General features: G+C 39.7%; 1 protein-coding gene across 1 annotated transcript; it reads right to left on the bottom strand.

The window, feature by feature from the left end:
- Positions 1–5,605: 5,605 nt before the first annotated feature.
- ELOVL2 (ELOVL fatty acid elongase 2) lies at positions 5,606–22,420 on the bottom strand. The gene is made up of 7 exons (XM_013129253.3): positions 22,362–22,420; positions 18,933–19,120; positions 10,133–10,210; positions 8,889–9,060; positions 8,081–8,205; positions 6,378–6,512; positions 5,606–5,773 (listed from the first exon to the last, which is right to left on the bottom strand). Exons 1-7 carry the CDS (start codon positions 22,375–22,377, stop codon positions 5,645–5,647), a joined length of 843 nt encoding a protein of 280 aa, XP_012984707.1. The 5' UTR covers positions 22,378–22,420; the 3' UTR covers positions 5,606–5,644.
- Positions 22,421–22,752: the final 332 nt, after the last annotated feature.

Consider the following 22,752-nt stretch of genomic DNA (forward strand, 5'->3'; position numbering starts at 1 on the left):
GAAAATCAGGGTCTCTTACTTATTAAAAAATATCATAATATTGCATGGGCCTACACTTGTTTTTAACTTTTTTATTGGAAAAGTCTGAACCCTAAAAGTCTGCTTTTAGTGGTGTGGGAGAGCAGAAAAGATGCTGTACAATTTAGGTATCTCCTACTCCTGCACTTTTTCTATCCCTTTGTATAAAACACTTCACCTTTTGAGAAGCTCAGTGAGAGCTCAGTAACCTGTGAAGTGCCCAACCTGGGGAGATATACTGGAAGTTGTGGCCTTTCCTAATGGTCTTCCTGTTTGTAGTCAGTAGCAGTTGTGTTTGGAGACAGCATCTGGGGCAGGAATAATTCTGATTTTGAACAGCTCACCCATACCACTTCTTGTGCTGTTTGCTCAGTTCAGCATGTTTCTGCTGAAGTCCCCTGAAGGTTCTAAGTCCATTTGACTTGTGCAGATCATATCTTGTCAACACAAACAGGTTACCCTAATGTTTCCTTTTAGAAGGTAGGTAGTTGACCTTGGCATTTTTCCTTTGGTTGCTCACTTATGCTCTTTTAAATGTTATTTATACAGGTATTCTTTTATTTTTTTTTTCCATACAAATAGATATACTCCAGTTTTCGCTCTCTTCTCCTGAGCCAGAGCAACACAGATTACGTGGATGTTGAAGTGCAAAACCCACTCATTACCCACAAAAAGAAGTGGGAAATACAAAATGCAGGTTTAGGACAACTGCTTCATGTATTTTAAGCTCTTAATCAGTTTAATATTAACCCTTGTTATAACCTTTGCTATCTTCATCCTATCTCTTTGAGGGAATGACACTGTGCCAAGTGCTTGTTTACCTCCATGTTCTGCATCAGTGCAAGGGTCCATTTAAGGTCTAGAGGGTTATTGATACCAAGTGGCAAAGCTATGTGAACGCTGCATGAGGCCGGCTAAAGGGCATCCTCTGTGGCTGGAAGTGGTCAGACCAGAGAAACTGCATGTTTGCATTAATCCTGGCCTAGGGTTGGCTTGTCCTGCTCTCAGAAGTCAGGAGTGTGCTGGGGTAGGTTCTGCTTCTGCAAGTGGTAGGACTGTGTCTAAACGAGTGGTGCACTGGAAAATAGAGGAGTTTCCAGGAACAGCTGAAAGCTATTTTGTATTGGACCCAACACAGCAATAGAGCCTTTCCTGGTCATATCTTTTGGATATTTTTTGTTTATCATGAGGAACAATTGAGAAAACGTTACTTATAGCCAGATTGAGAGAGAAACCCTGTGAAGCTGAGTCATGGCACACCTCAGCAGCCTCTTCATTCCTTGGGAAGCTGCTAACATCCAAATCCAAAAGTGAGTGAATCAAGCTCAGTAGCTTTCTCTCTTCCACTTCCCTATTCTGCCACATATATAGTGAGTCCATAACAGTAGGGTCAAGTGTTTGCATGTCTACACCCTTTATTCAGGTACAGCCTGTTGTTAAACCATTCCATTTCTATGGAGCACTTAATCTTCTTCAGGCTCAAATAATGTAAGCCCCAAAATATTGTCCCAGAAACAAGGAGTTGTGGGTTCTGGTGGTCTTGGCCAGAGCAGGACACTAAATGTCTGGTTTCCATGTTCTTGAGCGAGACCTGTAAATCAACTTGGTAGGTTGCAGGGAAAGTGAAAAGGAACAGATGCCTCAGTTTTATGGTATTAAGATCCTAATCCTTTATTCCATTCATATGATTTTACTGAATGTGTTCCAAACAGCAATTAGGTCTTTCAGAAGTAGTTAAACATTTTCTGAAACTCAAAATATTTTTGATTGTTTTACGAGGATAAAATTTTAGTGTTCACATATATTGCAGATAATCTCAGTGGTTCATTTCTCTGTCCTAACAGAGATTCATCTGCTGAATTTGACCAGACCAGACTTCCCTTTTTGTCTGTTCGAAATAGTTATTCAAGCTTAGGTTTTGCCTTTTTTTGAGGAACTGTATGTCAATTAAAAGCCTCTCATAGCTGCAAAGTCTATGCAGGAGTTGCTGGAAATTCACATGCTTCTTTCTAGGCTGTTGATTGCTGATTTGTTTGCTTATTTTTGTCAGAGCTTCCAAATGAGATATTTTAAAGCTTTTATATAGTAGAAACAGCAGGTATGAGAAGCCATGTAGCCAGTAAAGAAGTCTGGACTGACTGACAGGATTCCATATCTTAGCAAAGAACAGGTAAGCCAGGCTTTCTTACCCCAGGTAGGTAAGTTTGGGTGGAGAGATGATGTTCTGTAAGTTCCATCTTCACCATGTCTCAACTGTGATGATCCAGTTGTGCTTCACTGTGCCCTCATACTGTTATGCACCGCAAAGTCTAGAGATGTTTGTGGTATTGTGTGTGGGCACTACAGATTTCATTAAACGTGAGTAAAAACTGGGAGTCAAACTCACTTGAACTAATGAGTGGGATGCAATGGTCATTCTCCCACATAGTAATTGGAAATTTTCCTCCATCAAATTCAAGACTGCTCTTTTTAGCCATTTATAACAAGTGCATCAAAAGGATTTCGCCAGCCACAGTCTGCAAGGCAAGAGGGCAGAAGCAGGGAGGCACTAGAGCCCAGATAATTTTAACAAGTCCGTTTGGATTAAAGTTTGGGCTGGAAGGGTTTTTTCTCTCTGCATGGAGAAAACAAGCTCAGTGGGGTATTCTGCTTCATACACCTGAAACATAACGCAGAGGAGTAAAGGCAGGAGCCAGTTTTGCCCTGTAGAATCACTATCAAGATGCAGGACTGTCTAGGAGGGATGGGAATATTCCTTCTACCATAGGAAGGCATCTTATGCAAGGAAGTGTAAACATGCTGTATCTGCATGCTGTGGAAAACTGTTTCTTATCAATGTAATTAGAGCATGAAATGCAGAAATACCCCCTGCCCAGTCAATGGGGAGGACAAAGCACAGTCAATGTCTGTATAAAAACCACAGGTGAGCATTGCATCAATGCAATGAAAGTGTGTAAAGTTATGGAGGCTGTTTCACAGTCCAAGATGAATGTCCTAAGAGTTTTCTGAAAAAGCTTGAGAACAAAAGTAGCATCAAATAACCAGTTCCCAGCAATTTGACGCCTTAAATAGGAGTTGAGACAGCTTGATAGTAAAATTTGTTTATTTACAGTGTTATGCATTACAGGAAAATCAGTTTAAAAAGTCAATGCCGCTTTTTATTCAAAATTGCAGCATTTGGAAGATGTTAAGACAAATCTGAAGAGTTTTAAACATACCTGATTCCCGTCTTCCTGGATGCTCTGGATCTGCAAGGTGAGACCATCTTTTTTATCTTTTTTTATTATTTTTTCTTTTTTTAATTTATTTTTTCCCAAGCCCTTTGAGTTTTGAGTAAGGCATTTATTTATTTATTTAATTATTTATTCTTTTAAAAGAGGTTTCAACAAAACAAAAGACAGTATCTGTGGGTTTGGTTGCTACAGTAAACTTCAACACTTAGCACGCTGACGCTGTCCACCTTGATAGTCAAATATATGCTTTGCCATGAAAAGGTTGTGGACTCCATTCAGCCTAAAATCCATGCTGGGCCACATAACCTGTTTTGTTGCCTGTTTCAGACAAATGATTCAGCTACTTGCCTCATGTACTAACTTGTCAGGTCTTTCATTTTACTCTGCCTCTACTGCTTCCAGTATCAAGCTGATGTCTGCAGAGCTCTGAAGCTCTCCCTTTCTTTAGAGCTACATACAACACCTTCAGTCAAACCCACTAATTTCTTACAACCTGTGAGTATCAACCAGAAAGATCTGCAAAGTGAAGGTTCTGGAATGGTCAGTGGGAAGCTTTTCGGTTGTAGTTTTTTGGTTGCTGCTTTCTCTTCTTACTGAATGCTAAAGGAAAACACTGACTTTCACTGTGGCCAGTTTCATGAAAAGGGAGAAAATGTGCCTGGAGAAGGGTGCGTGGAGACTTCATAGCAGCCTTCCAGTATCTGAAGGGGGCCTGCAGGGTTGCTGGTGAGGGACTCTTCATTAGGGACTGTAGTGATACAAAAAGGGGTAATGGGTTAAAACTTAGCAGAGGTTTAGATTGGATATAAGGAAGAAGTTCTTTCCTGTTAGGGTGGTGAGGTACTGGAATGGGTTGCCCAGGGAGGTTGTGAATGCTCCATCCCTGGCAGTGTTCAAGGCCAGGTTGGACAGAGCCTTGGGTGACATGGTTTAGTGTGAGGTGTCCCTGCCCATGGCAGAGGGGTTGGAACTAGATGATCTTAAGGTCCTTTCCAAGACTAACTATTCTATGATTCTAATATGCACCTGTCTCTGGTCATGGTGTGAAAGTGTTTGAACATTGCAGTTATTTTTATTCCTGAGTTCATAATGATGCAGTTTAGCAGCCAGGCTGCCCAAATGTACCTCCTGTGCTGCAGCATTTTGAGGATTTCAGTTTTCTGCTGGAGCAGAAAGGTTTTGTCCACATTGCAAAGAAAACTGTGGAAGCAGATGCCCAAACTAACCTTGGGTATTTTTCATTTCTCATCATTGAAGTGGGAGGTAAATGCAGCTAACTGAAGCAGAAAGGATGGTGACTGGCTATATGAGGCATAAGCTGTTATAGTTGCAGACAGTAAATAACTCCTTGCTTTCCCTACAGAGGATTGTGCCTCAGTCATGTCTCTTTCTCCATTCAGAAACCAGTCTGGCTAAGGCTCACCTAGCACAGAAATTCCTTTATTATGTTCTTTGCTTGTTGCTGAATTTACTTTGAAGATTTTCTGCATCTTCCAGTCTATCAATATGTGGCATGTCAGTTTGTGGCAAATTACAGTATTTGTATAGGATTAACTTTGTCCATGTTAAACACTCAAAGGGTTTTTCTTCAGTAAGTTGTTGAGCTCTTATTTCTTTCAAAATCCATTTACTCAGAACTCTGATTTAGCACATCATTTTTTTTTTTGCTCGAAACACTCTATCATGATGTGATATCATGTATTCTAAATGCCATACTGGGCAGTACCATGTGCTACCATTCCACCCCCTTTGAAGCAGAATGCTCCTGACAGCCTTTGTGGCGTCTGAGTCAGGTTGCGCATACGTAAAGCAAGTACAGTGCATGGCCTTCCTCGGGGCTCCCACACAACCAAAGGGATGGCTGCATCTTGCTGGTGTCAATGAAAGCTTTGGGGAACATCTGGGAAGAAGCAAAGAGGGGAATGATGATGGAAAAGGTATGATTCCCAGCATTCCTCCTCTCCCCTCCCTCCTTTTCCTGACTACAGCCACAGTTTAGCTGAATGTCTTGGGTAGATTGTTGAGGTCTTGCCTCAAGACCTTTCTCTCGCATAGAAAATGCTCACTGCATTAGTCTGAACAGAGTCCTAACCTTCTGAAGGCATTGATAGTTTTACCCACCAAGAGTTTGATAAGGCGTTTTTGTGTCAGCATTAGAGATCACAAAAGTTTTCTTTCTTCACAGGATACAGATCTTGGCTGCCTTTGTTCCAATGGTGATCTTTGACAGAGCAAGTTTGTTAAAACCTAAATAGTGGTACATTAATAAGTGTTTGGTAGAAAGAACTGATAAATGTAATCAAACAGGTTTTAAGCTAAAGCTTGTAATTCAGTCCTTTGTCTTTTTTTTTCCCTTTTTCTTTTCTTTAGAAAAAAAAGCACAAGTACCACGCTTATTGTGCTTTCTTATTGTCCAGGAATCCATTGGCAGCAGCAAAGTAGTCCTTATGGAAACCATTCTTGATTTCTGTTGTGACAGGAATTTCCTTTGTAGCTGTTCTTGAAGGTGTTTTCCGGTATGTCTATAAAAGCAAAATCCAAAGTTAATACTTAGGTTTGTTTAGTGCCCCCAAACACTACTTATGGTTAACTGCAAAATGGAGCTGTCTGGTGTTTGTTGATGCAGATGTATATATTTGCTTCAGACTGTGCTTACATGTATTATTTGTACTGCTGTAGGTAATACTACCTCACTAGCATTACTGTCACACTTCTTAACATCAGAGGAGATTTTAAGTCCTTTTCACTAAAAGGTCTGTGTATGCAGACATCCTGGAGCATTCCCTGCTAAAGAAGGTTGAAGTAAACAATACAGAGTTGCTTGTTTCTTTTATCTCAGGGAAGGAGAAAGAGCCAAAAAAGGTGCCCAACAGAGCAAGGTCAGACCTCTTAAGTCCTGAATGTGGTACCTGACTTGCTACAAGTGGAGAAGACCTGAGGTGCAATGGGGAGGTCATTGCTACTGAATAACTGTTTTGCAGACATTATTGTAGCTGTCATTCTGAACTGATGTGTATTTTAATACAGATGTATTTTAAGTGTGAGTTGATCAAGACTGCTATCCAAAAAGTTATCTCTCCCTCTTATCCTCCACTGTTGTCAGAGAGCTCTTGGAAGACTGCTTACCTTGATGTAGAAGTTCACAAAGAGAATGACCAGTGTGGCCATATAGGAGGACTGGAACATGAGACAGCCGAATGGGAATCCGCATGGCTTCACAGCTGCACTGAGTGTGTGCACAATAGTGAGCAGAAATTGGATCTGGGGAGGAAAGATCATGTATGAGTATTTGCTGAGAAAGGATCAGTGCTAACTAAATCAGATATAACAATGCTATCTAGTTCTTCTCTTTGGAAATTTTAAATACTCTTGAAAATTGTCCCTTTCTGAACTTTTGACTCTATTGTGAGTGCTGAGTTAAAATGGCTCTCTTATGGAATTAAAAAAACTTAACAGGGGTCAGATTTCTAAAAATATAAGTTTATAAGACTAGTTGGTAAAATCTAAGCTTTCTTTTTAAGAAGGGTTGTTCTGTTCTCTAGACCATGTCATGCCAGCTATGGTGTTGTCCCTGTTACTGGGCAGAAACTTACGAAAACTTGGAAGACTCCTGACAATAGCTTTAGGAGTCTGAACAGAAAATGGAAATCTTGGGTCTGAGGATAAGTTTTGCATTAATGCATTTGAGATGGGGACAAATGAAGATGGAGAAGGAATTGCAGAAGACTGGTTGTACTTAGGACTGTGAACTGTGACCCATGCTGGTGCATCTGATTTTCCCCAGTCAGCTGGGCATGCCCTCAGTCCAGTGTGCTGAGGTGCATTTCAAACAGGGCAGCGTTTTTCAACTGTAGGGATGGTCTCGTCTCAGAAGAGGCATTTGCAAAACATTTCTACACAGGTGTCCTCAAGCTCACTGCAAACATCTGAACTCCCATATAATATGAACAGCCCCCAAGATGAAAAAGTGAAAGGAACTTTATTTCACATTAAGCCTTATATCTTGTTGATAGGTGCTTTTGATGTGGCTCAGCTTTTCGGTTACAGCAGCTGTTAGAGTAGACTTTCAGAAGTCACACAACTTCTGTCCTACACGATTTTGCATTTTGTAGTTGTACCACGATGTGGTAGGTTAACCCTGGTTGGCTGCCAGGTGACCACCCAGCTGCTTTCTCACTTCCTCTCCTTAGTAGAGTAGGGGGAAAAAATATGATGAAACTTGTGGATTCAGGTAAGGGCAGGGAGGGTAACTGGAGAAACTTGCTGATCATGATCACAGACAAAACAGACTTGACTTCAAGAAGATTAATTTATTGCCAATTAACAACAGAGGATAATGAGAAATAAAACTGAAACCACCTACCCCTAAGTCCCTATTCCCCCCCCCCCTTCCCTTTCAGTTGCTGTGCAGCATTTTTGCCCTTTATTAAATGTGATATGACAGAGGTGCCCCCGGCTTTGCTGGTGGGCTCAGCTTTGGCTGGCAGTGGGTATGTCTTGGAACCAGCTCTGTTGACAATTTTTGTAACTTTTTAATCGGTCCATTTGCCATGATTAAGCATTGTCCATTTTCTGTGCAAGAGATAAGAAGTGATGGAATTCTACAGACTACAGACTTTCTACTCTATTGTAGAAAATACTTCTAAGCATTATTTCCTTTATTAAGTTATACAGGCCACACTAGTGACTTATTCTGTATAACAGCCTTGTTATATTTGAATTCTAACTGGCTGAATTCTGAAAATGACAGTATGTATCATTAATTATGCTCTCTCTGGTGTTTTAAAGGATTTTTGGTACCTAAATATGAGAGTAAAATAGATACATACCAATTGTGCCTGAGTGAGGTATTTCTTCCACCAGAGATACTTGCGCATAGAGGGGATGACTGACAGTCCGTAATAAGAATACATAAGCACATGGATAAAGCTGTTCAAAGTGGGTCCAAAAAAACCTATAAAAATCCATTAAGGAAAACGTCAAGCCATTTGGAGATTACTGTTGTGAAGTCTATAGAACCCAAAATATAATAAGGCGCAAAGGATGCTGATACTTTGGCTATTTCAGTATGAAATGTAAGACCGTATCAGTTCTGGCTGTCCAGTAGCTCTACTACATGAATAAGATGTATTCTTATTCAAAACCAAACAAGCTGAAGCTGGTATTTTAATTAGCGATTGTGTAAGTAAAGTATCTTGCTAAAGCAGAATGTCAGGTTGTTGCATAAGGGAGTCAAACCTATAACATGCTATTGAGTTCTTTTGTCGTGACTGACGCTGACTTTACCAGGGTCACGACTTCCTCCTACATCTGCTTTTGGAGTAGGTCTTGCACGTGATCACTCTTGTGTACTATAGTAGTGTTATCCTGCCTAAAAGTGATTTGAAGAGAAGTAAATGTGAGAGGCGGTATCAGCTGAGTGAAAATCTAGGGCCTAACACTCAGATATTTTTGGCATGAACTTTTAACCATGCTTTTAATTTTACTGCTGCCTGCAGGTGTTCAGCTGCTCTCAAAGGCTATGAAACTTAAAGATGCTATCATATAGCACTGTGACACACTTGCTTTGCATGGTGATGTGATTCCTCTCCAGCAGCAGGTGACTTACACCCCAGGTGATTAAGCAAACAGACTTACTTTGCCCACAAGGTATCCAGTTCAGAACACACCACCAAATGTTAAACATAGTGGCATGGTGATACACATGAAGGAATGTGATCTGGCTGCTTTTCTTTCTCAGTACAAAGAAGATAGTGTCCATGAATTCAATTACTTTGGAAAAGTAATACCACCACAGCACCTTGGCTACCTGTACAAGCAAGAACAAAGGAGCAGGAGGTCAATATCTATTCATAAAAGGACTTAAATATTGCTGTCCTTCATCAGTCACTAGGCATGCAACTTCCCAAAAGGCATTAAAATCTTACTGAAGGAGGAGCTCAAGCTCTGGTTTAAATTTTATTTCCCTTTTGAATGAGGCTGTTTATAAAAGACAGATGACTCTTTTTGACATGATTGTATACATATATAGCTAAATTAATTTTAAAATACAAGCTTTGAGGAAGGGTTTTCTAATTGTTCTATTTTTTTTTCTTCAAAGATACAATTGTGTGGGTTTTTTTATTCAGGGTTTTGGGGCTTTATTTTTTTTGTTTTTTAAGGGTGCTACCATTTACACTTTCTTGATTTTTCTGGCAGCTGCTGCTGCTTACATAATCCAAATTTGACACTCAATAAAATGGAATATGTCCTCTTCTAGAGTTGAGGCACTTTATCAGAGCTCAGGATATGTTCTAGAACAGTTAAAGACAGTCAGTTAAAACAGAAAGGGGGAAAATACCTTTTCTTTGCCATGATACAGATAAATTTTGAGTGTTAGGGAAAGTTCTGTAAGCTAACCAGTCTTCATGCTCCTCAGCTATACTGTTATCTGGAAAGTAAGCCTGGCATGGTGAATGGCAAAAGGTTAATACATGGAATTGCTGTGATGCTGAAATAAGGGTTGAAATCAAAGATGAGTCAAGACAACAATGTCTGTTTTCCAGAGTTGAGTTGGGCTTAAATGAATTCCCAGCTACAGGCCAACAAGTGCTATGTTTTAAAAGATTGATTTTTGTTCTGAGTTTTCAGATGATCCATATACTCAGTCTTAATAGTCAGACAACAGTGTTTTCACCACAGATTTTGATGTATGGCTTTCAAAACACTCTCTGTCATGCTTTCCATGGCAAGGATGCATCTGTATTGATTAAAACCCTCATGTTAAAGATGCTTCTGATAACATCCTGATAACTGTTGTGAACACAGAGGTGTGTTGTACCAGCAACATGGAGGGCAGGACTGCTGTGGGTATTGGGGGCTGAGCTGCTGATGCGTCTTACCCGGATGTCGGCCTCCCCTGCACTGTGGAGATTCTGGCACTGCAAGTTGTAGCCTCCTTCCCATGTGGCAAGGATGAGCTGGAACAGAAACCAGAGCAATTATGTTCATGAACAGATGTAGTAGTTTTTACCCCCGTGTTTTTTCTGTGTTTATTGATAAAAGCAGCATGGATGTACAGTATGTTCCTACTCCTTTCATGAACTGATGCTCTTAAACCAGACAACGTGGTAACATCTTCTGTTTTGAAATAGGAAAGGCATCAGGTTATGTTGGAGATGTACACTGAAATGGTATATATTTTACATTTCTCTGGCTTTAGAGACTTGAAGGCAGTCATTAAAATCTCTTGTTACTTAAAGCGATGACCCTCACTCCAAAGCTCATGCTTGAATATCATATCTCTGCCCTGAAGCAGTATAAGCAGAGCTTAAAATAGCTACTTGTGCAAAACTGTTCTTGAGAAAAATTCCCTGATGCCAAGCAAGCAAACCGAAGTCAAATCCGAAGTAGTGTAATGGGAGAAATACCTCTTTATACCATACAAGTCCCTTTTGCCTACACCGTTAAATACAGGATGAAGTAGAGTACAGTGGACAGGGTGCTGGAGACATTAATAGACACAAAAAACATTCTTAGATTTAGCACATGTTGCACTGGGTAGCAGACAAAGCAATGAAATGTTGGGCTACCACATTGTGATGGAGCAGAAGCTTTCTAGAAAGCAATATGGTGACTTTTGATGTCGAGTATTTTTATGGTAATGACCACCTAAAAACCATTCTGCAGCCTTCTTGGAACAGGGAGTATAATCTGCTGTCTGCAAATGCTATGTAGAGTTCATTGATTCTTTTTCTTTTTTTTTTATTATTTTTGAAATGTGTTTTTGTATTGAATGTATGAAAAGTGTTGGGTTTTTGGTTTTCTTTTTTTTTTTTTCTTTGGTGGGGATGCAAACAATTTATGTTCTGGGGCCTGTCTCTGCCTCTACAGAGGATGCAGTGAGTGATGATGGGAGAAATACACCCAAGTATTATGCTCTAAGCAAAACTGTAAGATGCTGTGAGAAGTGGGTTGCTTTCAACTCAAGGTTTTCTTCAGGCTGAGAAGTACTCTCCTGTTGTGTGCATGACAATCTATACAAAAATGAAGCAGAGATATTCTTGGTGATAAAACCGAACTAATTCCTTGAGTAAATAAATTTTAAAAAATATTACTGATATTATCTTGATATTTATCAGATACCCTAGAGTGCTTATTATAAATTCATCTTCAAAAGCAATTAAACTTGGAGAGCCAGAGTCTATTATTTTTGTCCTCTGAATTGCAGTTCTGTGATTGTCCCTGTATTTCCAACATAGCTGGTGTATGTGGCCAAAATAACCCATAGAGATTGCAGAGAGAGACAAAAAGACAATGAATGACTGTTTTGCAGAGAATTGCTATATAACAACTAAAACAAACCCATTCCTTTTTGGACCAGTCCATGGTTTGGTGGATTCATCTCCAGCGTGTGTCAGAGGGTCATCAAACCAAAGAGGGTGGGACAAGGGTCTAAAAACAGGTTAAACAACAGAAACCTAGCTGGAGATCCTTATACAAATGCTTGGTGCAGCTGAGATCAGAACTTGTCTTGTCAAGTTGGCCTCTTCCTGGTGTTGTGCCTGACAGCACACTGGGCTGAGACATGTGGGCTCCTCTCCTTTCCCTGCTGTGACAGGCAGGTGGGAAGGGGGGGCATGGGTCATACCTCTCTAACTTAACCTACAGAGGTGCTGAAGAGAAAGGAATTAAAACTTGAGAAAAGCAAATTGCACCACTTCATTTCCCTACCAGCTTTCAAAAAGCAGCTGAGTGCCAAAGGGGTCATTTCTGTTCCCAGAGTGGGGGGCAGTGGGCATGCAGTTCCCCTGCTATCACTCCTGTGGCATACCCTTGGTTCCTAGATCTGTGCCTGTGCTGTAGCTGGCAATAGGTACCAGCTTCATGAGGAACGGGGAGACAGTACTGCATGGTTGCTGCTCTGGGTAGCTGCTACTTTTGTGTGCTCTCCTGCCGTGGATGTACTCTTCAAATAAGGGTGACTGAGCTGGGGTAAGAATACCACTCTGACTGCAAGGTTTTCTTTACTTTGTTTTGCTCATTATTCCATAATTCTGTACAATACCAGTTTTTACAGATCACACTGTGTGCCTATTCCCCAGTTGTTTGATTTGGCAAAAGAGTTCCCTCTGATTTGTGCCTGTTTCTAGAGCCACAGGTTATAGTTAAGATTTCTTTTGACTGTCTTAACCTTGCTTTCATGTCAGCTTTTCTGTAGCTCAAGATTTCTGTACTGTAGTCACCTCACATAGTGCTGGGTCTCTTTCAGGGAAAAGAGGAAAATCCACTTTGAGTTTTGACTTTTTTACTTTGCAAGCTAATTTTCAAGATGTCTGTTTTTTATTTTGTTAATTAAAAAATGCAGGGAAACTTGGAAGATTGAGTACATTTTGGGAATCTTGGTGATCCTAGGGCATGACTTTCATATAGGTTACCAATAATGTCTAAGGGAAACAGCTTAAGCAGTGGTACCAAATGAGAGAGCTGCATGTCTGGAACAGAAGCTAGTACCTTGACACAAGGTGTTTGGTTACTAGGTCTCTTATTTTCTCATACAAAACTCATATGTTACTTGTACTGTTTCAGTTATGTTCCTTTTCATATGCTGAGCACTCTCACGACTCTGCAGAGCTGATGGTAACTGTTAATTATGCAGAGAGGGTGCAATTGCATCACGTATTAAAGAGATGAGAAACCCTCTCTCTTTCAAAATACAAATTCTCTCAAAACCAATTCTTTGAATGCTTTGCATTCTTGGCAGCCTATCCTGAAAATAATATTAACACACACATTGTCCAAAGCTATTTGGAAAATCAGATCATGTCAAGAAGAAAGTGCTACTTTGTGAAAAAATTCTGCTAAGAAGCAATATCCTCTCAATTAATAAAGGTTTTTGTATTTTGCTGTTGCCCTAATGTTGTACTTAACAGATTACAGGTCTTACATTAATACGTTACTTTTCCTCATCTACTCAGATATAAACAGCATGAGGATTCACAACAGTTACTTTCCTGCAGCAGCCCAACTCATGCACTTTTGTTTGTTTGTTTGGTTGTTCTTTTAATGGGGAATCCAATTGTTCAGGAATGAGAACTGGTTCCTCTGTAAGAAATCTCAGCTGGGGTGGGGAGAGAGCAGGCAGCAGGTGCCAGATTATGATGCCAAAATCTCTCACCTTGCTGATGAGCAGACAAGGCAGCAAGAGCTCAGATCCAGGGGCTGGTGTCCTGCTTATTTCAAGCTTTTAGCCTTAAAAATCTCGTAGCCGTAGCTTATTCCTGCATCTGTCCTCTACAGGTAGGCTAGAAGGGAAAGCAACATAATTTCCAGAATAGATATTTCTATTTCTACTGGTATTTTTCTGTGCTATTTGAGTTTAGGAAAAGCTCTGTGCATGTTGGGCTTTCTCAGAATATGTCTGGAAGCAGCAAGGTATTCCTCCATGTCCTAGGGCAGGAGAAAGAGGGTAAGGCACCAGCAGCTGGCTGGTGACTGGTCACTAACGATGTTCTTCTGGGTTCAGTTCTAGGGCTAGTGCTGTTTAATATATTTATCAATGATCTGGATGCAGAAGTTGAATGCACCATTAGCAAGTTTGATGATGATACTCAGAGGATGAAAACTGAGAAGTAAGGATAACATGTCTAGGGTAGAATAACTGCAGGTAAGGACAGCAAAGTCAGCTCCTTACTCTCCAAGCAAATTATTTGATTAAGATGGAGGAACACCTCGGAATTTAATGCTGTTCAAGGTTACTATTTGCTCAAAAGAGATATTTGCTTTTGTCTTTACATTTCACCACTTTGCACTCAGTGACCTGTTGCTGCCTAGGGTTTTTTCCTCACTTTTCCCTTCATCCAAAAGGTAGAAATGTGCACATGATCTCTTCTGATTTCTCATCTCGTTCTCTTTGTCTTGCTCCCCTAAGATTAAGACAGTCTTTCTGTCCTAATTAAAGAATTACTTCGAAGGAAACCTTCACCTCAAGCACCAGTTGTTATGGATCTAGTATAATTCTTTACTTCTCTGCTAATTTTACATTTGCTAATTTCTGAACAATTAATGAAGCAGTAAATAGGCATTTACAACAATCTTAGAAAAAATAATATCATTATGTTGAAGTTAAATTTCTATAGTAAAATTCAATAAAATTCTAGGGCAGCTCAAATCAGCTGGGATCTATGTCTCTTTTATCTTTCCTCATCCCCTGTGCTATTAAAACCTTACTTAGACCTTCCATTACTCAAGCTCTATCTTTTTAACACTTGTGCAGCTAGGAAGCAAATCTTTCTGATGCCAATTATTATAATGATGGAAGAAAACTGAATTTAAGTGCTCCTATTTTTTTTACTTGTTCTTTTTTTTTTTTCACTGTTATTCTAAATCCAGGTATTATGGCCTTTCTAGTAATTTGTGAGATGTAATCCCAATTGCAATGTGTAGGGCTAAAAATGGTTGTGACATATTGAGCTTTTGACCTTACCCTGCTGTCAGAGGATACAGAAAATGTAATTCTGGTACTCCTGAAAAGTCTCACATTGTCTTGGTACCTATAGATTCACAAATCATGACTATAATTCAGAAACAGGACTTACTATGGGATGAATTTTCAGCTCCCATAAACACATAAAGTGAAAGTATTTTTTTTGTTAAATATCCTGTAAGGAAAAAGTCTTTCCTTCTGGCTTCACTGAAAGAGTTAAGGCAGCGGGCTTGCAATACTTGTGTGGTTTTGCTTTTTCCATTTTACCTTGAATCATGGGGTACTCACAAGTCTTGCTTCCCCACATGGGTGTAGTTGCTTCCTTAAAGATCCTATAAGTGTAATAAATATGTGAAGCTACCTGGGGATACAGGCAGCTTGAGACATCAGTGGCACGTATCTCTAGATCTCCCTTTTAATCTGACTCAGATGGTGCCAGTGTCCTGGTTTTCTCAGTGCCTGATAGACAAAAGGACTTGGGTGAGACCTTGATGACTAGCTGAGATTTAATTTAAATAGGGCAGAGGTGATACTGCTGGGGAAAGCAGCCTAAGACTATGGTAGAGATTATATCTTTTCCTATTAATGAGAGAGAGTAGCCTCACCTGAGTAATTTCACAATTCAGAGATCAGCACTGGCCTCCTTTATTTCCAGTTTTAATTTATCATTAGAATTGCAACAGTTTTAACCTGCGGTGAACTTATCTTGGCCTCTGGTGCCTCAGACTGCATCCCTGGAGTATGGTTTGTGAGTTAACTTGCATGGGAAATAATCTAAAAATGCCCAAAGACCTCATTGCTTTTCACAGTTAGCTGGTTTTCTGCTCATAGTCGATATTTTTAGGATTCTAGGAAGATACACAACCAGTAACAAACTCCTGATGCAGGTTTTTTACTTTTACTTTTCCTGCACGTGGCAGGAACTGTTTTCTGACCCCTCAGCAGCGCACATGCAGCCTGCTCAATTTAAGTGCAGGACTTGCATCTAAGCTTCATGTACATAAAGACATGCTCCAAAACCAAGTGCCCCACTTCTCCATTATGTTCAATGGGGAGAGATAAATGCTTTTGATGACTTCAAGAAAATCTGTTTGCCTGACTCAGAATTCTAAATTAAAGTCTAATTTCTAAATTAAAGTCTAATTCTAAATTCTAAAAGAATTCTAGATTAAAGTCTAATGCCTCTTCTGTGAGGCACTGAACTTGTCACAAGAATTCTGAGACATCTCAGTAGGATGAGGGCAGCTGGGCAGAGCTGTTTTGCTTTAGACCTTGTCCTTTGTGTCTGACCTTATGCTAAGGGCACATCTTAGTTGTCCTGGAGTGGTTCCTCCTTTAGGGATTGGTTGACCTCAGAGTTCATGGAGCTAAAAATAGCTCCCAGATACTTCATGCACATGGTGCAGTGCATGGAGTTCTGGCTCAAAAGAGGATTCTGCCCTTCAAGACTTAAAAACAAGCCATTGTTATGACTCCTTCCTATAACCTTTGTTTCCTTGCCTTGAGTTTGTACAAATTAGCTATAGTCAAGTAACAGCTGAACTAGGTCAGGAGATGAAAGTGAGGGGATAAAAAATTGCAGCATTGGTACCCCATCAGCTGGTTTACCATGTTTCTCATTTAAAGCCATAACGTGGGACAGACTGCATTTGGAGATACACCATTTCTTTTGAGTGAGGTATTTTTTTGTTTTGAAAGAGGTATTTTTTTTCCTTAAAATGTCTAAAAAGCCCCCACTCCATTCTGGACCTACCACAAGAAAAAGTGTGTTTTATAATAACCTTACAAACAAAACCAAGAATATATGAGAACAATTATAACAACTGTTTGGGTATCTTTTTGGTGGTTCATATTTATTGCAGAGCTTATTATTAAGCAATAAATCTCTCTTACACAGACCAGAGGGGTTCAGGTGCACTGGGAGGATGATGGAATAAGACAACTGTTACAGATGTCTCTAACCAGGAATTTGGAATCATACTCGCTGGAGGGATCAGCTGTGTTTACATAAGGAAACAACATGCAGAATGCTCTAAATATAGGTAACTCTTGCCTTAAAGAGCTCACAGTCCATAAAAGACAGAGGGAATAACAGCCACAGAGAAGCTTTGGAAATGAGACATTTTGTAATGTTGAGTCACCATAATGTTACTCAGTACTGATGATGATTTCCGTTTTCCCATTTGCCTGTTTTCCTTAAGCAAGGATGGACAAGCTACCTCAGGCACATCTTCAAGTCTTAAATTCCATCCTGCTCCTTCACAGGAGATGCTGTGATAGGAATCAAGCAAGTAGACTACAGAAAAAGACAGAAGCACTATTATGGAACTGTTTTACACAGTGTAAAACCAGTCTGGCTGGCAGTCCAGAGCTGAGAGTGAAATCTGCAGTAAACCATTTGGCAGTGCAGATCAGTTCTGAGGTCCCCTGGGCTCCCAGCAAATACAGAATGTGGAGCTCTGAGCCACAGCTAGCCTTGCCCAGCTGCAGCCTGGGAGGCAAAAATCAGCAGTCTCCAGCTACAGAACTGAGGTGTAAAGCGGCTAATCTGATCAGTAACACAACTCAGCAATCATCTGCAGCAAAGTTAGCCTTAGGAAGGGCAGGCACAATTCCTTCAAGGATGTGAAGGTGGCAAAAAACAGGTTTGCTTCATTCACATGGGTGAGACCTACTAAAATTCTTTCTCTTCATTCATTTACTAGTGGCAAGCCAAATCAGCCTGCTAGGGGAAGGCAGCAGCAGTTTTGTTCTCAGTTAATCCTTTTTGCCAAGTCCTGCTACTGAAGACTTATCTGTATACCTTCAAGCAAAATAGGGATTTAAACATCAAAGTGCTAATTTGAATTCTGGAGGACAATCAGTATGGAGTCATCAAACCTCCAAGCAATTGTGCTGGTTTCTCCTCTGCTCTGGCCTGATCCTTCACTCTCAGACACCCACAGCAACTGATGAAGCCAGCTGGAGCTTTGGCAGGACAATGCTCAGTGCAGAACAATCAGTCCTTTGCACAAAGGCACAAACCTAAAAAGCTCTGCTGCTTTTTAACCAGTCACCTGCTGTTTAGCTCAAATAAATACAAAACTTGAAACCTTTGGGATCCTGTTTGGCTTCTGCAGTTTCCTGTCTGACCAACAGAACAGTTGGTCCGTGTTTTTCTCATGAAAGCTGCTGTTGTGGCTGGGAAGCCAGGGAGCAAGAAAAGCATTGAGGCTGTGCAGGTGAAGCAGCAATGTCAGCTCACACTTCCAGAGGTCATACCATGGAATCGAGCACATCCTTCAGCCAGAGCTTCTCATGGCTGGGGTCACTTTTTAAGCCAAGTCAGAAAATGTCAGGTTTGTCTTTTAGTGCTGCATTTTTGCTTTTTAGGGCTGCAAGTGATGGGTGTTAACACTTTAATATTAAAAAGCACCTCAATTGTCACAAGGCTGAGAATGGGAATCTCCCAAATAACATCAAAATAGTGACTTTTGGCTTCTGCTCCCCACTGGGTAGGTGAAAACACACGTTCTTGTTGAAGAGCACTGTTTGAGTCCTCTGCTGTTGCCAAATCATCAACTGATTCAAACCTCTCTTCAGGCCCTGGATGGATCCTGATTTCTGTGAGCGTGTTTTTTCCTGATAAGTACTTAAGGAGTAATCTGTGTGACCATATTCAGCTTCCATGTCCCACAGCGCTTGCTTTTGGCTGAAGTGGCAGGTTTTTAACATCTCTTACTCTCTGACCATATGAGGAAAGCTTCTTAGTCAGAGAGCAGAAAGATAACATTGAATTGGCAATGCCATAAATAAATCAGTACTTGCTCTCATCTATAAATCTGTTCATATTCAAGCTTGGACATTTGTACATAGAAAAATCATTCCATAGTCAGTCATATGAATAAAACCCTGTTCATGGGTGCTGAAGAATGAGGTGTGTGTAGGCATGTGACTGACTGCTGCAGATTCAAATTCATGCTTGTAGACACTGTCCTGGATAACTGTAAGCTGTTAACACATGTGGACTGTGACTCAGAAAGAACAGTTAAAGCATTCTGAGATCTAAGCTGAAAAACTACAGTACAACTCACTGTCCAGTTGTGAAGGGACTTTTCTTGATCTTAAACGTGCTGTTGATGTTATATTTCCCAGAAAAACTATGTTGCTAAGATATTCCTGCTAAAAACCGTATATTGCTCACCCTTCTCAACCGTGCTTCATGGAAGAACGCTTACCTCTATGAGCATGTACAAGGAGAGCAGTGTAATCCCAAGGTTATATACAATGAGGTGAGTCCTGAGAGAGAAAGGAGGCCTGTCCTTCATGAACTTGGTGCCCAGCCATATGCACAGTAGGTATACTCCAGTAAGGAAAAAAGTTGGAAGGTAAGAGTCCAAAAGGAACCATCCTCTAACCCTGGGATCTGAAAAGAAACACATGATGCACACAATTAGGAAGTCTATGGTAAAGTATGGCTAAAATAAGGCAAATCACATTAAAAAAAATCTGCTAGAAGTGTGAGAGGGAATCTGCCATACTTTGGTTGCAAAACCTATCCGTTGCTTTTGCCTCCCCAAAACTGCATACTAATTCAGAACGTGTGCTGAAACCCGCATGGAATCCCCTAATAATTTAAGGTCACTTAAATCTCCTTATTTGAACAGGAAAGAGAAAATAAAAAGAAAACATTCCTATATGCTTTTCAGAATGTAATTTAATGTTTTAACTTTAATGAAATCATATCTTAATCTGCTCAACAGATAGTTTGCGAATAGTAGTCAATAAAAGTATGCATGTAAAGTTGGTAGTTCTTATTTTAATTCTTCATTTGAAGAATTAAATGAAGGTATATAAGATTTGTTAAAAAACACTTAGGGGAGTATTTTTCAAAACCATGAAACATGAAAAACAAATGGCAAATGTTTACTTTGGCTTTTTTTTTTGTTTACTTTACAAAGGAGATCTTTGGTAAAGCAAGGGCTTGCTTTCTCACAGTTTCTGTCCCAGTTGCCTGGCCCTGAAATGAAATATTAAGGTCAAATCCCGCTTGCCTTATTCACACAAGTAATCCCATTGGCAGTAATCACATAGTTCAGTGTATATGAGCAAAGCCTAATCCCATATGCCAATCTGGAGGCAGTGCTTTGTTGTCCTATGAACAAGTGGATATCACGAGTGAAAGGAATGTTTTCTTTTTTTTTTTTAAACTTTCTTTTTTCCTTTTTCTTTTTCTTTTTTTTTTTTTTTTCGATGGAGCAAAATTTAGAGTTAGTATTCCAGAATACCCATCTGCAGACATTTATCTAGGAAAGGAACAAAGAGCATCCTGACTAGTTTTTCAAAAAGGTTACTTTATATCTGTCACGAATTATGGAGTACATGAAGAAATAAGTCAGTGAGAAGCTATTGTGCAAGTCACAGTAACTCTTTCTGCTCTTAGAAATTATTTAAATTACTTATTTTTTACAAAGATCAAGATAACGTTGAAAATGGAAAAAGAAAAGTTATTCACTGTGCATGAAAAAAGAATTACTATTTTTCTGCCTGTATTGATTTTGGAAAGGATTGGGCAATGGATGATGCAAAACCCGAATGTGCCCAAGCAATTTAACAAACTGTGGCTGATTGCAATTTTGCTGTACTGCATTCTTTCTGACTATTCTTTCCTTGGAAATATATGCATGTATGTAAACTGAGCTTTTAGGTGAATTGGAGTAATCTGCTTATGAACCACACTATGAACATCAGCTCTCTTGCTCATTACAGTCTCCTTCCACTTTTCACCATGCTTTCATTGCAGTAACACTCATCTGTTGAATTTGGGCTTCACATGGGATGTTAGCTCTTTTACAGGAAATACCTCCAGCCAGACCTAAGTTACCATGAAATGCAACCCTCGTCCTGTTCTTGACTTTCTCTTTTGGACTACCAAAAACCTCTAAGAGAGGTGTAGAATTTAAAGCAGCAATGACAACATCACCATCTATTACAAAGCAGGAATGGAGAGGAAAGGGTATGTATTTCAAAATAAGTTATTAGAAGAATGAGAGATCACAAGCATTTCTGTTGACTGACAGTTTAATCTCCATATTTGAACTACTGTAAAGACACACTGTCAATAGAAGAAAGGATTATTTTTACAATATTGGACCCATATGGCATCAGAACCTGAGACCAAGACAGTAATGGACTACAGCAGGGGAAGAAGCAGGTGTCCACAACTCACATTGCTCTGTGAATAAGTTCATTCACAGTCATTGGCCATGATGTGCCAGACCCTTGGGATGAAATCTTGGCTCCTTTGAAATGAGTGGCAGGACTCCCAGGCTCTTTAAAGGAATCATGCATTTATCAGTGAGGTCTAGAAACATTTGGATTCAAGTTTCAGTATAACTTTGGCCAGTTGGTGTCTGAGTAGATTCAGATCTTTCTAGGTGCAGAGAGTAAATGGTTTTGCACCAATGCCTTGCTACTGTTCATACTCACTTGAGTCGTACTTATTACTTCATTAAACTTTTAAATTTTTAATTAAATGTTTATTAATACTATATTAAAATGTATCTATTACTGATGTTCTGTTTCTTTCAGATAAACCAAGGAACCAATTAGCTAGATTTAGTTCCTACAATTCAATATTCCTTAATTTTCCATAACACTGAACAATACTCTGCAGATGAAGGTGACCCTGGAAAAATGTTCTCTTACAGAACATTATTTCATTCTCTCTCATTTTGCCTTGAGCCTAGGTAATCTCCTATCCAGAATAATATGGACCAACACCAAAATATTGGGCTGCTTCTTACTGAGAGATGCAGTTTCTGCTCCCTCATCCAAAGGACTTGGTCTGCTAGTTCAAAAGCAAACACCGAAGTACATTTATGTACAAAGTCCAGCTGAAACCAGTGAACAAAGGCATAAAATATGCCTATATATAAATGAAACTCAGATCTTTGGTAGTACAACCCTTATTCTAGTACTGCCTGTTGTTAGCCTGCTGCCACCAATGAAAGCAGAGATTGCCTCTAAGAGCTAGTGTGTGGCTTTCTATCTCTTCTCCTGCTCTTAGCCAGAACTGGTAATGACTAAACACAGTGTAGTTCCTGGGTACTGGTACCATATAGAGGTATTTCAGGAGTTATTACCTAAAATATAAACCATGTGGTTGGTTTTTAAGACAGGTAACTGGACCAAATAATAACTGGGTTATGAATGAGAATCAGTCCCAAAACAGACCTTCCGCTTTCAGAAAAATCCAGGCTTTCCCTTTTTTTTTTATCTACATTAGGATGCAAAACTGAAATCCTTTGACATTCTTAGGAACAAAGGGCTCCCAAATCTAATGATTTCTAAATTAAAAAAAAAAAATCAGCCCAATTTCTTCTTTCACTTTCAGTATAATCTGTGAGTGGTTTAATTTCTATTACAGGTAAAATGTCAAAGAGTCAAAACAAAAATCTACTGGCTTTCTATAAATGCAGTGCATTCACAGATTTCCTACAATAATGGTGTGTTCCCGTAAATACTGTTATTCTGCCTTGTCCACATTTTTCTATTTGAATAAACTCTCAGTGAAGATTTTGATTGCTTCGACTTGTTGGAATATTTTTGAGTGGTAATCTGGGTAGGTATTGTTTCCTAGAAAGGCTATAGGTGGAGCAGCTTACCTCGAGGCCCAAACATATAGTCCACAAACTCATTTACTTCCCGGTCAAAAGCTTTCAGGCTCTCCTAAAAAATAAAAGCAGGCTATGTGACAAAGATGTACTCTCTTAGCTCACACAGAGAATACAATTAAAATAATCTAACAAAGAGCATGTCATGCTCAAGTATTTCTAAAGTACACAACATTGTTATCTACTGAAAAAAAACCCCAAATCTCTTTAAAAAAAATAATTTAGAAGATTAATGTAGGATTGTGGTCTATGTAACAATAGAGGCCTTGTTACTGGAAATTGTCCAAGCCAGAACTCTCGAGGAAGGGAAACTGAGGTTTTACAAATGAGTAAGAACAAGTATCACAGCAAACTCATCTGTTATGGATGTTACTTTAACTTC

Source organism: Melopsittacus undulatus, chromosome 1, assembly GCF_012275295.1.
Source record: "Melopsittacus undulatus isolate bMelUnd1 chromosome 1, bMelUnd1.mat.Z, whole genome shotgun sequence".
Classification (NCBI taxonomy): domain Eukaryota; kingdom Metazoa; phylum Chordata; class Aves; order Psittaciformes; family Psittaculidae; genus Melopsittacus; species Melopsittacus undulatus.

Bases quoted from the DNA above. Each gene is read 5' to 3' on its own strand.
- ELOVL2 (XM_013129253.3), bottom strand. The intron at 9,061-10,132 runs GTAAGACGCATC...TTGCTTGTACAG, and splicing joins CAGGGGAGGCCGACATCCGG to GTAGCCAAGGTGCTGTGGTG. The intron at 6,513-8,080 runs GTATGTATCTAT...TTTCCTCCCCAG, and splicing joins ACCTCACTCAGGCACAATTG to ATCCAATTTCTGCTCACTAT.